Raw genomic sequence first — 15,392 nt, forward strand, 5'->3', positions numbered from 1 at the left:
GGTGCATTCAATGACTCAGGAGGTGGTATTAGAAGGATTACAGTCTGAATTCAGCCTAAGCAGAGTTAGCAAAAGACTCTGTCCGAAAAAAAACAAAGCAAAAAGGCTGTTTTCATGGCTCTCGTAGCAGAGTACCACCAAAACAAGGCAGAAGTTTTCATAGATAAGATCCCAGGACTGCATACACACACACACACACACACACACACACACACACACACACACACACACACACAAACACAAACACATGCACATACTAAACATAATGTGTGTGAAGTGTCTATATGTATATATACACAGGTGTGTATCACTGCTTTCACTGATACAATATTAGGGTAGCTTTGCAAGAAAAAAATGATTATTGATATTTTCCTTAGTTTTCTGAGCAGAGCCACAAACTTCATGCATCAAATTTATTCAATAGCACAAAGAAAATATTGCTTCTGTGGTTTATTTAGCCAAGTCATGATTTGGTGTGAATAATATGGGATCTATAAGTATAATTACTTCATCAAATTAGCATTTCTTACTTGTGGGGTATTTCAACATGTCCCGGAAAGGGATGCCATAACAACACTATGGAAATATGATCTTCGTTACATATACAAAGTTTCATATTGTTAAAGGAAGGAAAGATGTGTAAGTATGCATTTGTTTCTAAAAGAGAAAGTCTTACCAAATGCCACAGAGCAGTAGAGCATCTGTAAATAATTCTGATGATTCTGGATTCATTTTTCTTAGAAACTTATTACAACCAGGGAGGAGAGATATAAGAGTATCTCCATGGTTTACATCCCTGTTTTTTCCCCCATCCTACTAGTGCTTTGGCCTTCTTGGGGTGAATGGAGCTGGGAAGACCACGATATTCAAGATGTTGACTGGAGATATCATTCCTTCAAGTGGAAACATTCTGATCCGAAATAAGACAGGGTATGAATATCTGCTCTTCCCACGTACTGACCACTCACTTACTGCAACACAATTAAGATAGTTTTAATGAACATCTCATAGAATTTTGTGGTGATACGATCCAATCTCCAGAGAAATCAACTGAAATAACTAGAGAAACCATTAAACCTTTTATTATGATTCTGATAGTGAAATTATTTTATCTCTGTTTAGTTGAAAATTAATACCATGATCATTACCATGATCAAAATGAAGCCACCTTCCACCATTTGGGGGCCAGGAGAGATCTGTCTCAGAACTCATGTGTGACTGGTCTTTTCAATGCAGGTCCCTGGGTCACATGGAATCTCACAGTTCCTTAGTTGGTTACTGCCCTCAGGAAGATGCCTTAGACGACCTGGTATCTGTGGAAGAACATTTGTATTTCTATGCCAGGGTACATGGAATTCCAGAAAAAGATATTAAAGAAGTGAGTATGCAGGTGCAAACCCAGTTCATTTGAATTACGAGTATGCTATTTGCTTTTCCCTGTCCCTACCATGCTTCCAGAAAATCAATTGGATGTGGAAAAAACCGTTTTCTCATCCATCAACAAGGAACCCAACTGGACGTGATTGTGTGTCCTCTGTCTACACCTATGGAGTCAGCTTTAGAAATAGCTTGGCATGTGTTTGTTCAGTTGCTTTTCTAAGAACTGTAAGACAGATCATTCGCTTCTGAGTTGAGCGTTGTTTGGTGATGCTTGTACTTCCCTGGTGTTCGAATTATAGTTGATACATAGACAGAAGAGCAAAATACTAAAAAAAAAAAAAAAAAAAAAAAAAAAAGAGCAAAATGCTCATATTAAAGCAGAATAGCTTCTTTGTAAAATGTTATTGTATTTGTTTTGCTGCTAGAGTTTGAACCCAGGATCTCACTCAGGTGAAGCACAAACTCTCCAACTGAGCTATGTCCACAGCCTCCAGTTGGACCTTTAATCTGTGGCTTCATAACTCCAGCAAACTGTTTGCCTTTGAAATGGATTGGTTAACCCTTAGGGCATGTTCCTCTGTGTTTGCAACCCTTGGGACCTGTTGTATAAGTCCAGCTAGGATTTCTCATTTGCCAGGACTATTTAACTATAGAAATAAGCACAAGAAACATGATTCCTAGTGTGCCACAGTTTTGACAGTGGGTCAGATTTAAATAGACTTACAGACTTTGTGACCGCCCATCCCCCAGTGAGCAGAAAAACCACGCAGGGCTGATAGTCAGGTTGAAACCTTCCTGTGAATTAGGTTTTATCTCTGTTAAGCTGTTAAGCTTTATAGGTGAGTCCTATAGCAATACAGCATAAAGTACCACCTGCAATTGTAAACATACATACCTACATTTGGGGGAAAAAGTTCTGTTTGAAGATAAGCCCCCAAGGAATTGCTTTTATCTCTTTAAATGAACTATTAATTTTAAAGAGGTCCTTTGAAAATGAAAATAAAATCTGTGTTGAATTTAAATTCGTTCATTTTTTTCCTAGGCTTCTGTTCTAAATGATGAAAGTTTCATTTCACAGGCAGATTTTCTTCCATTTGGTGCTTTAAGGGTTTTGGCAGGGGAAGGTCAACCTAATTCCTCTTTTATTATCCACAGACTGTTCATAAACTCCTCAGGAGACTTCACTTGATGCCCTACAAGGACAAACCCACTTCTATGTGCAGCTATGGCACAAAGAGAAAATTGTCTACTGCTCTGGCCTTGATCGGGAAGCCTTCCATCCTACTCCTGGTAAGAGCAGCTTTGTAAGCAAGGCTGCAGCAGAAGTGTGCTGTGTTACCACATCATCATCCCCACAGCCTACACTAAGCCAGGGTTCATTGGATGCCAGTCATTGTGTAAACACTCGTAGTATCTCATTAAGGGAATTTGTAGAAACAGATACACTATAACCACATCATCCTCAGAAATAAAATCTTTGAAGCAATGGTGTAGGAAGCATCAGAGGAAAAAACAAACTCAGGAGGGGAATGAAAAGACACTGGAACAAATTCAACTGATCATATCACTAAGTAGAAAACATGATACAGTTTAATTTCCTTCTTTTTAAATGAAATCCTGTCCTCTTTTTTTCCTGTTAGGAACTGATCAGGTTAACTTAATGTTTTCCAGTCTCTACTAAGAAAAATGCAAGTGCATTTTAAGAAAATGTGTTGTACTAAAATATTATTTCTTTGAAACATAACAATATGATCTTCCTACCTTGGGATGTGATAGATAATACCTCATGCTTTTTTCCCTGAATTTGAAAGGGGAATTGTAAAAAAAAAATCCACATTTACATTTTAGTTAAAAGCCAGAAAACTAAATTGATCACCTGAAAATATAAATTGCACATGATAGTAATATAGTAGCCTGCTTCCCAGACCCAGCATTGGAATGGGATACAAACTGGCCCTTAATGTACAAGATTGCTCTCATTCAAGGACTTCAAAACTCTGAAAAAGCCTTAACTATATACAATGAAAATCCCATTATAAATTGCCACATTATTCCAAGGATTAAATCATAGAGTGGATCAAATCATTTAAACTGCCCAGATAGAATGAGGCAGTCCCATCTTTCTACGATTCTGGCAGCTTATAATGCATTTCATGCCTGCCAATCGATGCTTATAATAGAATTCTATTGTGTAACTGTCCCTTAAACTGAGCAAAACAATCCTTAGGCCCCCCTGTGAGATAATAGATGCAAAGCATCTATTTTAAAATGCTGAAAGCACTACGTAAGTATTATGTAGTAATGAGATGAACTGCAATACCAGCTATGAAGGACAAGAGACTGTATTCTCTCCCATAGCTATTTACTGTATATGTGATTTTTGTAAAAAAAAAAAATGGGAGCATTAATAGTATCTCTTATACTTGTTTCCCAAATTAACACTCATTCCTTTCTCTAAATATAATACATTACTATAAAACAAACTTCTCATTATGCTGTGTACGTAGTTTCTATTACAGATACAACTTTCAACTTTTTATCTCATCTTGAGCTATACTTTTTAATCTTCTGTCAGGCTCTATTCCTATTTAGATGCCCCAATATTATCTTATTTTAATCTGGACTCTAAATAATTTTCCAAATCACTATTCACTTGCAAAAAATAACGTGTATTTTTCTAGATGACAGCTTAAATACAGCTTTTATATATTTCCAAGGAGTCTTCAATTTCAATTAATAATATAAAATAAAAACTATACCTTAAACATTCACTGAAATATCAACTTGTGTGTGGTTGCTGTTGTTGTTTTCTTCTTTCTATACCATATTCTTACCACCACAATTGTACTTTTAGGCCATAGCAATCTTGTTGATGTAGCTCCGGGAACATATGTGACAATGTAATTAAATGTAAAAACTCTGTTTTGTCAGTAAGTGAAGCAGAAGAATTTTCCAAAGAACCCTGGGAGATGGATGTAAAGGAAAAGGATGTCAACTTCCCTGAAATACCTTTTCTTAATAGACTGATCATTTCAGAAACATGATTTTGAGCTTTCTGACAGCAGTAGAAAACAGCCTATTTAGACTAAAACACATTAGTTCCAAGACCTGGAAAAGCAACTTCTGTTCAGAGGAACTGAGACTCTGTAATTCGTGTAAAGGGCCTCATCAAAAAATTATTAATTTGATCAATTTTTCTGGTAACTATTCAGGATGAGCCGAGCTCCGGAATGGATCCTAAGTCAAAACGGCACCTTTGGAAGATCATTTCCGAGGAAGTACAGAACAAATGCTCCGTCATCCTCACGTCTCACAGGTAATCAGAGGCAGGACCTTTATGTGTGCATTTATTTTATTTATTTTGTCGGTTGTGAGTCTTGAACTCTGATCCTGGGCGCTGTCCCTGTGCCCTTCAGCTCAAGGCTACCACTCTACCACTTGAGCCATAGCGCCAGTCCAAGAGGCAGGACCTTTAAAGTCACATGACACAGGCTGATAGATGAGAAAGGTAATCCTGTGTTATGTGTACATAATTAGTGTTTGCCTTCCTATGAGAGTATTTATTATATGTTTATAGTAGTGGAGGCCAGTCATGTGGGCTCCATGATGAGAATACTGTTACAGGACAGGGTGTAGATTCTAAGCAGTATTGTCAATAACAAAGTTCTTGTGATTTATGACCCCCTTAATCCAACTGTGGCTCCCTATTGCCTATTAAAGTTCAGAGTCCTTTAAGCTCATCCAAAGTTTTCTATTTATGACTTCATCTAAAGTTCCAGTCCTTTTTTCCCCTCTCCTCTAACATGCTCTCCTTTCAGTCAATCTGGGAGACTTAAGGTCTCACATCCACACACTACCTCATCCTTTGTCTCTCTGTGGTTATACCTGCTTTTTAAAAATCATCTCTTTAGAAAAGCTTTTCATATTCCAGTTTTACTAGTCCTTCCAGAACTAGTTCACATACATCTCTTCCCTATGAAGTAGTCCCTTCCAATTAGTATAGTGTGAACAATACTAATAAAGCATTTTATCTGTGCATCTCTTATGATATTGACCTCGTGCTATTATTTGGGTTAAATTCACCTTAAATTATCAATGGTTGTATAGTAGAAAAGTATTACAAGTGATTCATATCAAGAAACTTGCTTGCATCCTAGTTTTGTCCTGAGTATACTGTAGCTACTCAATTTTTTTCCATGAATGTTTGTATGCAGTACATGCACAGGGTGACAACCTAAAATCACTTCCAATTATCACAGTCCATGAAATGAGAGAGTGAATAAAGGCTAACTAGATATAAATCCAAACCCACCAAGAGCAATTGGACCATGAGGCATAATGAACAAAGCTTGAGGCTATTCCACAAACCCTTCTTAGGTAATATAGTTCTTGAGTCAAAGCTTAAAACAGCTTGAAAGAAACAGCTTGGGTTTGAGAATGGGGCACTCCAGGATGACCTCAAGTTTAGAAGAACAATAATAAACCTTACCTGAAGATGTTTAATTGATAATTTAAGAGCTTTTAAAAATTCTCCTTCAGAAGAAATTTCTGAGTGCCATAATGAAATAATTAAGCTTAGACTCAACCCATTTTCTGTGCCTTGAATGTTAATATCTTTTAGCATGGAAGAATGTGAAGCTCTCTGTACCAGGCTGGCCATCATGGTGAATGGAAGGTTCCAATGCATTGGATCGCTGCAGCATATAAAGAGCAGGTAAAGAACAAATGAGCTTTTTAACATATGCTATAGTAATAAATTGACTGGTATAGAGACAGCCAAGGGATATCTGAGCAACCTACCCTTAAATAGAAGTTATTTTATTGAAAATCAGCCGTGTTTTTAGTCAACTAGCCCAAATATCAGAAGGTCTAAAGTTAGAAGTACTAATTTTATTTTATTTTATTTTATTTTATTCAGTCATGGGGCTTGAACTCTGGGCTTAGGCACCATCTCTGAGCTCTTCAGCTTAAAGCTAGTGCTCTACCACTTTGAGCCAAAGTGCAACTTCCTAAACAAATAAATAAATAAATAGCAGTACTAACAACAATAATAAATAATCTATAACCAAAATATTCTTAGAAAGCAAGACTTTTTGCAATAGCAAAAGTAAACCTATAAAAATACATGAAGGCATGGAATTCCTTCCAGCACATTCATTTGCCATTTATACAGACACTCAGTAAGCTATTTAACATTTTACCATACTGAAAACCTTTTAATCAAGAATACATTGGGGAAATATGTATAAATATCAATTTTAAATTAAATAAGTAGTTTATATTCACCAGAGTATATTCACATTTTTACATATCCATGTTAATCTCTAAACTTCATTATGATACTTTATATCTTTCCATATAGAAACTTGATTGTCTTATAAAATAATATTAACCAAGACAGGGGAATAAAGGATGACAGAGACCTTACATTAGTCTTAGGCAGTTTAGTGGGACCAGATTACAAAATCTACTCCCATTGGCATTAGCTCTGGCTTCTTCATTTAATATTTATTTTCATATCTCTGATGATTTTAAATTTTACTGCTGATATCAAATCTCCAGTAATCTGCCCCTCATGAATATGCTCTCTTTAAATTAGAAAGTATTTTTACGCCAGAAATTGCCATCCATCACCAAAACATAGATATCAATATAAACTGACATATTTGTTAGATGTCACAGATTTTGTTTGTTTGTTTTTGCAGTATTGCCCTTGCCCAAAGAATCTGACTCAGCAGAGATAGAAATAGACAGAAAATTATAGCATTGAACTAGTTCCAGTTTGTAACATGTCCTAAAGTTTTATGGTGAAAATTACAGTCTTTATATAAGAAAAAGAGGCCTAATAGTCAGCTTGGGTCTTGTTTCATTACCTAGAATTCTAGGGGAACCCTGTTGGCAAATGTAACTCATACCATTTTTCACTTTATTTCATATAGGTTTGGACGTGGATTTACTGTCAAGGTTCACTTGAAAAATAGCAAAGTGAGCATGGAGACCCTCACGAGGTTCATGCAATTACACTTTCCAAAAACATACTTGAAAGTAAGTGGTGGCATACTTTGACCTTGCTCTCTTGACCTTTGACCTGGCTTTGGCAGTCAGTTTTCATAGCAGATGTTGCTACTTCTGAGGTGATCATAACTTTGGTACTAATTGTATTATCTTAGTTCTTGAACTAAGTTATGTATAAGATTCTTTGAATTACACTTAAAATGAACAAATTGAATTTTCAAATCAGGTATTTGAAGAATTTTCAAATTAGGTAGTTTTTATACAGTTAACAGTCTTTTTATGAATGTAGTTGTTTTTCTCACAAGACTTTATGTTTACACTTTATTTGGTTTCAAGTTATGTAAGCTACCATTTATTAGTCCTGTATGAGAGATGACTTACATGACATGACCAGAGATGCATTTATTCTTAGAAAAATAAACAGTGAGCCTGGCACCAGTGGCTCATGCCTGTAATCCTAGCTACTCAGGAGGCTGAGATATGAAGATTGTGGCTCAAACCCAGCCTAGGCAGGAAAGTCCGTGAAACTCTAATCTCCAATAAATCACCAGAAAACCAGAAGTGACACTGTGGCTCAAGTGCCAGCCCATGACTGACAAAATAATTAATAATAATAATAATAATAATAATTCAGAGGGACATAGTTTGAAGTGTCGATCTCCTTTGTTCCTCTCACTTAAAAAATAAACCCTGGTCTGGTGCTACTGGAACCCTAGATGCTGAGATCTGAGGATCAAAGTTTGAAGCCCCCATGGGTATAGAAATCTGACTGTAATCAACCAGCAAAAAGCCAGAAGTAGAAGTGTGGCTTAAGTGGTAGAGAACCAGCTTTGAGCAAAACAGCCAAGAGAGAGTGTGAGACCCTGAGTTCAAGCCCCAATACTGGCATATAAATAAATAAGTAAATAAACAAATATAAAAAATTCACCAAAGTCTAAGCAGTTCTCAACTACCAGAACTATCATAGTGGTGATTTTATGCATGTATATAGTAACTGCTACAGGCCAGATACACAGAGATATGTGCATATGAATTTCACAGAGCACAGACTTAAGTATACTTAACAGAACAAAAATAATACATTTGATGGACAGGCCCTGTGCAGAAATTGACGATGGCAAATATTTGTTGTTAAAAAGAAGATCAGGCATGAAATAATGTAAATAAACCGGGAAATGTTGGGTTAATCCCCACTGCACTGAGGTGATATTCAATAAGACTTTTAGACTATGAAACACTTCTTTCTTATTTGCAAATAGGGATATGAACAGCTACTTTCCCAACTAGGTGTGAGGACATAATGATAAAGTATCCATACTGACACTTCATTGAGCTACAAGGCACAATGTTAATGTAAACTGATTCTGAAAACAAAACAATGTATTTTTTAAAGAATTCTTTTATCTTTCCTCTGCCTCCCCAATCCTTAGTTCACTTCTATAGGAAATAATAGCTTTCATGCTTCTTTTCAAAGCTTATTTTCTATCATCTAAATTTAAATCAAAACACAAGTTAAAGGACACCTTTCTTCTCTAACTCATACTTTTGCTTTTAGTGAATTTCTGGGCTGAAATCTTTATGGACTGAGTAGCGAAATTAGTTTTCCTGATCTGTTCTTCATGAGAGCAGAACTATCTAAAGTGCATGAAATGATGATAAAAGTTTGATTTCTCCCTAAGGGAAGCATTCTTTACATGAAGGCAGCCATTTCTACATATCTACAAGGGAAATAGCTAGAAAAACAAATTGAAAGTGAAAATAATCAGGATGGCCAGATTACAATAGGCATAATGGAAAATCAAATCTATGGGAGAGGCCAGGCCTTGAACTAAGGGAATAAGGAAGACATCTTGAACATTAGTATGAAAAATACCACTGGAATCAGATCCCAAGAAATGGCAGGGGTAGATTTCTCAGTAAGAAAATATCTGATCATGCCAAGGCCAGCAATGTATGTCTGAAATCCAAGCTACTTGGAAGGCTGAGATTGGGAGGGTTATGGGTTTAGGCTATCTTGAGCAAAATGTTAACACAATTTCATTTCAATAATTAGCAGGGAACAATAACACATGTCTACAATCTCAGCTATGCAGGAGGCATAGGTAGGTTAAAAAATGGGGCTTGTAAACATAATATGTAAAGTAAAATATGTAAAAAAATAAAGTAAAAAGATAGTACATCTGCTTAGCAAATGCAAAGAAGTAAGAAGGGAGGGATGGAGAGAGAGACAGGAGAAAGGGAAGGGAAACAAATGGAGAAGTGAAGGAAAGAAAAAAGGGAGGAAGGAAGGAAGGAAAAAAGGAAGGAAGGAAGCAAGGAAAGAAGGAAGGAAGGAAGGAAAGAAGGAAGGAAGGAAGGAAAGGAATGAATATCAAACCAATAATGTTATAATGTGGTACAAGTAGGAAAAGTTAAATTTTAGAGATATCTGGGCTGGGAAGTTGGCTCAGTGGTAGAGCGCTTGCCTTGCATGCCTGAGGCCCTGGGTTCGATTCCTCAGCACCACATAAGAAAAAAGCTGTAAGTGGCGCTGTGGCTCAAGTGGTAGAGTGCTAGCCTTGAGCTGAAGAGCTGAGGGACAGCGCCCAGGCCCAGAGTTCAGGCCCCACAACCAGACCCAAAAAAAAAAAAAAAAATTTAGAGATATCTGACAGAAAACAAACAAAAAACAAAAAATTTAAGACATTGTAATGAATTATACATCCAGAAAAGCAAGGTGGCAAAAATACTCTAAGGCAGTAAGAGTAGAGGCTACTAACAACATGGTGATACTAGAAAGGGAACTGCATTACCTAATGAACAAGTCTCTTGAAATCTACCATTGTAGCTCGCATAAACTGAACAGCTAATTCCTGGCATTGTAACACAATCCAACAGAGAAATTCACTTTTAAACACTGATCTCCGTGGACCTTTATGTGAGTGGAGCCTATGCTAATGGGCGGAATATCATCCCAAAAATGTTTTCCAGAGGAAATTATGTCCTTTGCAATGAATTGCATTTGGATATTTCTCTTAGCTCTTGGGTAACATTATATCTAATCAAGTCAATATGAGGATACATTGCAATACAAGTTTGTTCTTTGGTTTGGGCAGGATCAGCACCTTAGCATGCTGGAGTACCATGTACCAGTTACAGCAGGAGGAGTAGCAAACATTTTTGATTTGCTAGAAACCAACAAGACGGCTTTAAATATCACAAATTTCCTTGTGAGTCAGACCACTCTGGAAGAGGTAAGATGTGCACTGTGAGCTACATTCACAATGTTATATTGGTCCTTATGCACTCTAGGTATTTCTCTCTAATGATATTCTATTTATTTTAATCGATGCACTATCTAATCTTGCACCTGAAAAACTTAGCAGAGAGCCAAATTTACTTCTAACTGCATTTTGGAATATTAAGAAAACCATTCAAGAGGCATTAACTACCTTTTAATGAAGACATTACGCTCTTTCCTACTCATTTTTATAAGATATCTATATCCACAAATTTATATGTCTATGTAAAGCAACAAAGCACTGTTTTCAGTTACCAGATAAATAGCTGTTAACATTTCCCTTACTTTGGAATTGGTAGGTTCCAAAAATTCTCTTCTACTGGATTGGCTTCCTGGATTAAGGTGGCTTGGTGTTAGCTAGAAAGCATGTGCAGATCTTTAGATCTAACCAAATTCACACAATTAAAACAGGAAATTCTTTTCTTTCACTTACTATCTGAATTTACACTCAATAACAAGAGGCTTTCTAGGTCATTCTTGATCACCTCTGTACTGTCTTAATATTATGCAGTTCCAGTTAATATGGTTTATAGTATATTTGATATAGCCACCATTGGAATGAGCCTCTCAGACAGTGTATCATGCTGTTTTTTATGGACAACTATTTTATAAGACTTTAGGTATTATGATAGGGACATAAGACACTATAGCATTGCAAACAGAGCTTTACCGTTAGACTTATGAGCAACTACTAGCACCAAACTTTGCTTTAAAAGATTAAATTCCTGAGCGTTTGGCCATGAATCTATAACAGATTTGATTAATACAAACCTATAAAAGGTCTGCTTATTAAATAATTGGCTAACAATATAATCTTTGATTAACTTAACTCCACAATTTTTATTTCAATCTTAAAACTAGTACAATTACTCTGAATACTTCTACATAAACATTTGGTATGACTTTGGGCAGGATTTCTTGTCTATATGTAATAGAGATAATAGATGTGGAGAATATGGATATGGATAAATAACTGTAGATATATTCCACTGAAGTCTTAAATATACATAATGATTATTAATATAATCATAGTATGTAATAATATGATGTTGTTTGCAGTCAAAATTAAAGGTGACTAAAACATGAGTCCTAATAAAGGTATACATATGCATAAAGACATGATGTGATAAAACCTACCTTTCTTATCTCATGTTTAATTTTGTGTGTGTGTGTGTGTGTGTGTGTGTGTGTGTGTGTGTGTGTGTATGAAAGAGAGAGTCATAGAAGCAAAGAACTACTAATCTTTTGTCTTCCTTTGTTACTGGCACTAATGATGTTTTTTCTCCTTGGAAAAAAATCCAATAGGTTTTCATCAACTTTGCCAAAGATCAAAAGTCCTATGAAAATGCTGATACCAGTAGCCAAGGTTCCAGCATCAGTGTAGACTCACAAGATGACCGGACAGAGTTTTAGCACCTGGGGCCATTTCAACTTCAGCGAAGGACCAATGGTTACGTTTTTGAAGAAGATAACCACTTCCTCAACATCTCTTCATTTTTTAATTATTATATTGTATGGCAAGTCACCATTGTATAAGACTTACACGTTATCATAAATGGAGAGTTGACTTTCTGAGGTCACTGAACGTTATTGACCCTGAAATGAATTTCTGTACACTTAACACTGTGAGCATACTAATGTAGACTTAAGCAAGAGAAACCACCTCATGATGACTATCTTAATTTATTACTTTCATACATACACACAAAAAAGACAGCTAAAAGGCACTATTAGTAGCTAAAACTATTAGTGGTTGAAAAGGAAGACTGGAGCCGAAAAAGAAGGTGGATTGGGATTGGGACAGACAGGGTTGGGCAATCAAATGAAATAATTTATTTTCAAAAATAAGAAATGTAGCTCATGCATACTACTATGATACATAATGTGTGAAAAGACAGATCAACCCAGGTGGTAGGCGCTGAGCACAATGTGTACAGGACCTGTGAATACCTGGGGCATACTGGACATCAAAAATACCCTACATAAGAATGAAGTAGGGAGGACATTTTACCCTGGTGGTAAACAGAACTTACACTTCTTTCCTGCCATGCATTGGTAACAGGAAGGCACAGGATGGAGCAAGAAGCTACTTGCACTTCAAGGGGGAAATAAGAAGTATCAGTTGGGCAGATACAAATCCTGAAACTTGGTAGAGAATTCATGTGCTGCTGGCAGACACTTTTTACGCTCTTATAGACGCTCTTATAGTCCAGGTTTCTCCTCAGGAAACATTCCTATGAAAGGAAAATGAACCTAATTTTCAGCTTATTGCCTGGCTGACCCAGAATCATGTGTATGATTGTCAGATAGCCTTTTTAATATGCAAAATTACATGGCCCTGGAGGAAGGTGCTTTAGGTACCGTTTGTGTGCCTGTGTGTGTGTGTGTGTCTGTGTACATGTGAGTGTGTCTGTGTCTCTGTATGTAATGAGGTTGTCAGCTTTGGCACAACCATTTCTGTTTCAAAACCAAATAAATTCCAAGTTTAGACAAAACTATTAATGATGTCATTTTGTTTGTTAGACGAGAGTCAGGGATATAGAACTAGGTATTAATTACCTAGACTCGCTTACCTCTTCACCTCCCCATCTCTCTTCTTGCTCCCAAGGAATTAAACATGTGCTGATCCTCTACCGTAAATGCTCTTCCCATACTCTGAGATGAGTCCTCCTAAAGGTTATCTTTTCTGTCCTAATTTCTCATTTAAATTGGATCCTCGTCCTGTACTTGGTTGTACCTCCTACTTTTCTATCAAAGCATGTAGCATCATTTGTCATATAGCCAGACTCACAGTATATATCTTACCAGCTACCAGCTAGGATAGAAAAGATTTATGGTAAGTACATAACCAGTGTATAAATAAGCCTTGTGGAGTTTTAATTCTGAGAGTGTGGTAGCTATAGGATCCCAAAGGATAGAGGGAATTTTTTTTTCCATTGGATCTTGATTTCTGGTGGTTGGTTGGTTGGTTGGTTGTTTTTGAGGAATGGTGGGAAAGAAAGCAAGAGAAAGGAATATGGAGAGAAAGAACACAGAGGAAGCAAAAACTGGGGAGATAGTAGTGGGAACTGGTACTGAAGAGGAATAAAAGTCCAACAATAAAGATGAGTGGTTAAATGGACCTTGAAACCCAAGAATAACCAGGTCTTTCTTCACATCCACTCAATGTGCAGCCTGACTATGTGGAAGGTCTTCGTTGCCATTACATTATCTTGAAAGTTAGCCCCCTTGACCAGTACTTTATGTGAATGAATGTCCCACAGCAGCAGAACGACTACTGCTTCATTGCAGCAAATAAGAAGCCTAAATGCAGAGGAGACCTTGAAACAGGAAGGTTCTGGGACATGTGTTCAGCAGAGCTTCTGATCATACTAACACCCAGACTGGGGACTCTAGCTAAATCTTTTCTCCCAGAAAAGCCCCGGATGTTCTTTGGATTTCTCTACTGGCACATTTATTTGAATGTTTAGTATTTATTTCCCACATTTGACTTGAAACGTCACGAGGACAGAGGTCTACTTTGTTCTTAACTCTCCCATCAGTACCTGCACAGACAATAAATAGTTGTGGCAGTCAATAAATATTTGTTGGCTGATTAGATAAATGAATGAGAAACTAAAGAGAAGCCACATGGTTGATATGGAAACTAAGCATTCTGATTCCATTTAATTTCTGAAATTCAGTGCAGTTTCCCCTGAGATAACTTATTCAGAGAAAAAGAAAAGGAGAGATGATGTTTGGTTCCCTATTACAGATATTGCAGTCATCCCACTGGGATGGGAAGATTTCTATCACTTCTTTGGAATGAGAACTGTGATGCTTGGCTTTTTGTAGCTGTTTGTATTTATTTCTTCTTTGTCTTGTTGTATTTTAGGGTATACCTTGTAAGAGTCTCGTGGTCCCTTCTTGCATATAAGGAAGGAACACACATAAAAAACTACTTAAACCCATTTCCCTTTGGGCTCCACCACAATGAAGGAAGTATCCTGAGACATCTCAGGTCTCCGAGGACTGCCTCCACTCTAGATTCATACAGAGTCTCCTTTCTTTATGTGCATTCTTTGAATCATCTCTGAGGATAGGAACAATTTTCACTTCATCTGTGAAACCCAGTTTTCCTAATATTAAAACACAGTGCAAAATCTGAAGAATAGAAAGATATAATATGCAGCTACCTTCCCCAAATATGCTCTCTGCTTCTCTAATTTACTCCTGGACAAATAGCCGGCCCTGCTCTAGATGAGGATGGTAGAGCTGGAAAGGGATGTGTTACTCTTCTTCCACCTGACCATAGGAGCCTGCCTATTTCATTAACCAGAGCTTAACCTGAGTCAGATAGCTAAAAAGCAATGAGTAATATTTGGGCATCATATGTTACATAGTTTATCATTGTACTCATCGCTTAGAAGTCCAGACTAGTTTTCCATAATCTTCTGCATAAAGTACCAATTCAATACATAGACTCACATATACTCCTCCCCACCCCACGACAAACAAGACTTGAATACGTTAACTTAGTCACATAAAATTCACTAATAATAATAATAATAATAATAATGTGCCTACTTGGTCACATAAAATTCATTAATAATTTAGTGGTAAGCTGAATTTTGGTCTGGAGGGAAGCACGGGTCCTGTTTGTCATGATTATTTTTCCCTTGACTTGTGCAGAATGGAAGAGTTCCCTTAGTTCATTTTTATGAGTTCTAACCCCTCT

General features: G+C 36.8%; 1 protein-coding gene across 2 annotated transcripts in view; it reads left to right on the top strand.

The window, feature by feature from the left end:
* The window catches only part of Abca12 (ATP binding cassette subfamily A member 12), a 177,656-nt gene extending 165,317 nt beyond the window's left edge, over positions 1 to 12,339 (top strand). For both annotated transcript variants that reach the window (XM_042679132.1, XM_042679133.1), the window contains exons 46-53: positions 821 to 930; positions 1,237 to 1,378; positions 2,536 to 2,670; positions 4,593 to 4,696; positions 6,002 to 6,094; positions 7,320 to 7,425; positions 10,491 to 10,628; positions 11,981 to 12,339. In XM_042679132.1, the coding sequence (XP_042535066.1) occupies positions 821 to 930; positions 1,237 to 1,378; positions 2,536 to 2,670; positions 4,593 to 4,696; positions 6,002 to 6,094; positions 7,320 to 7,425; positions 10,491 to 10,628; positions 11,981 to 12,088 (936 nt within the window). In that variant the 3' untranslated portion in view covers positions 12,089 to 12,339. The remainder of the gene's footprint in view (positions 1 to 820; positions 931 to 1,236; positions 1,379 to 2,535; positions 2,671 to 4,592; positions 4,697 to 6,001; positions 6,095 to 7,319; positions 7,426 to 10,490; positions 10,629 to 11,980) is intronic.
* Positions 12,340 to 15,392: the final 3,053 nt, after the last annotated feature.

Source organism: Dipodomys spectabilis, unplaced genomic scaffold (genome assembly GCF_019054845.1).
Source record: "Dipodomys spectabilis isolate Male_0828 unplaced genomic scaffold, ASM1905484v1 ptg000051l, whole genome shotgun sequence".
NCBI lineage: Eukaryota > Metazoa > Chordata > Mammalia > Rodentia > Heteromyidae > Dipodomys > Dipodomys spectabilis.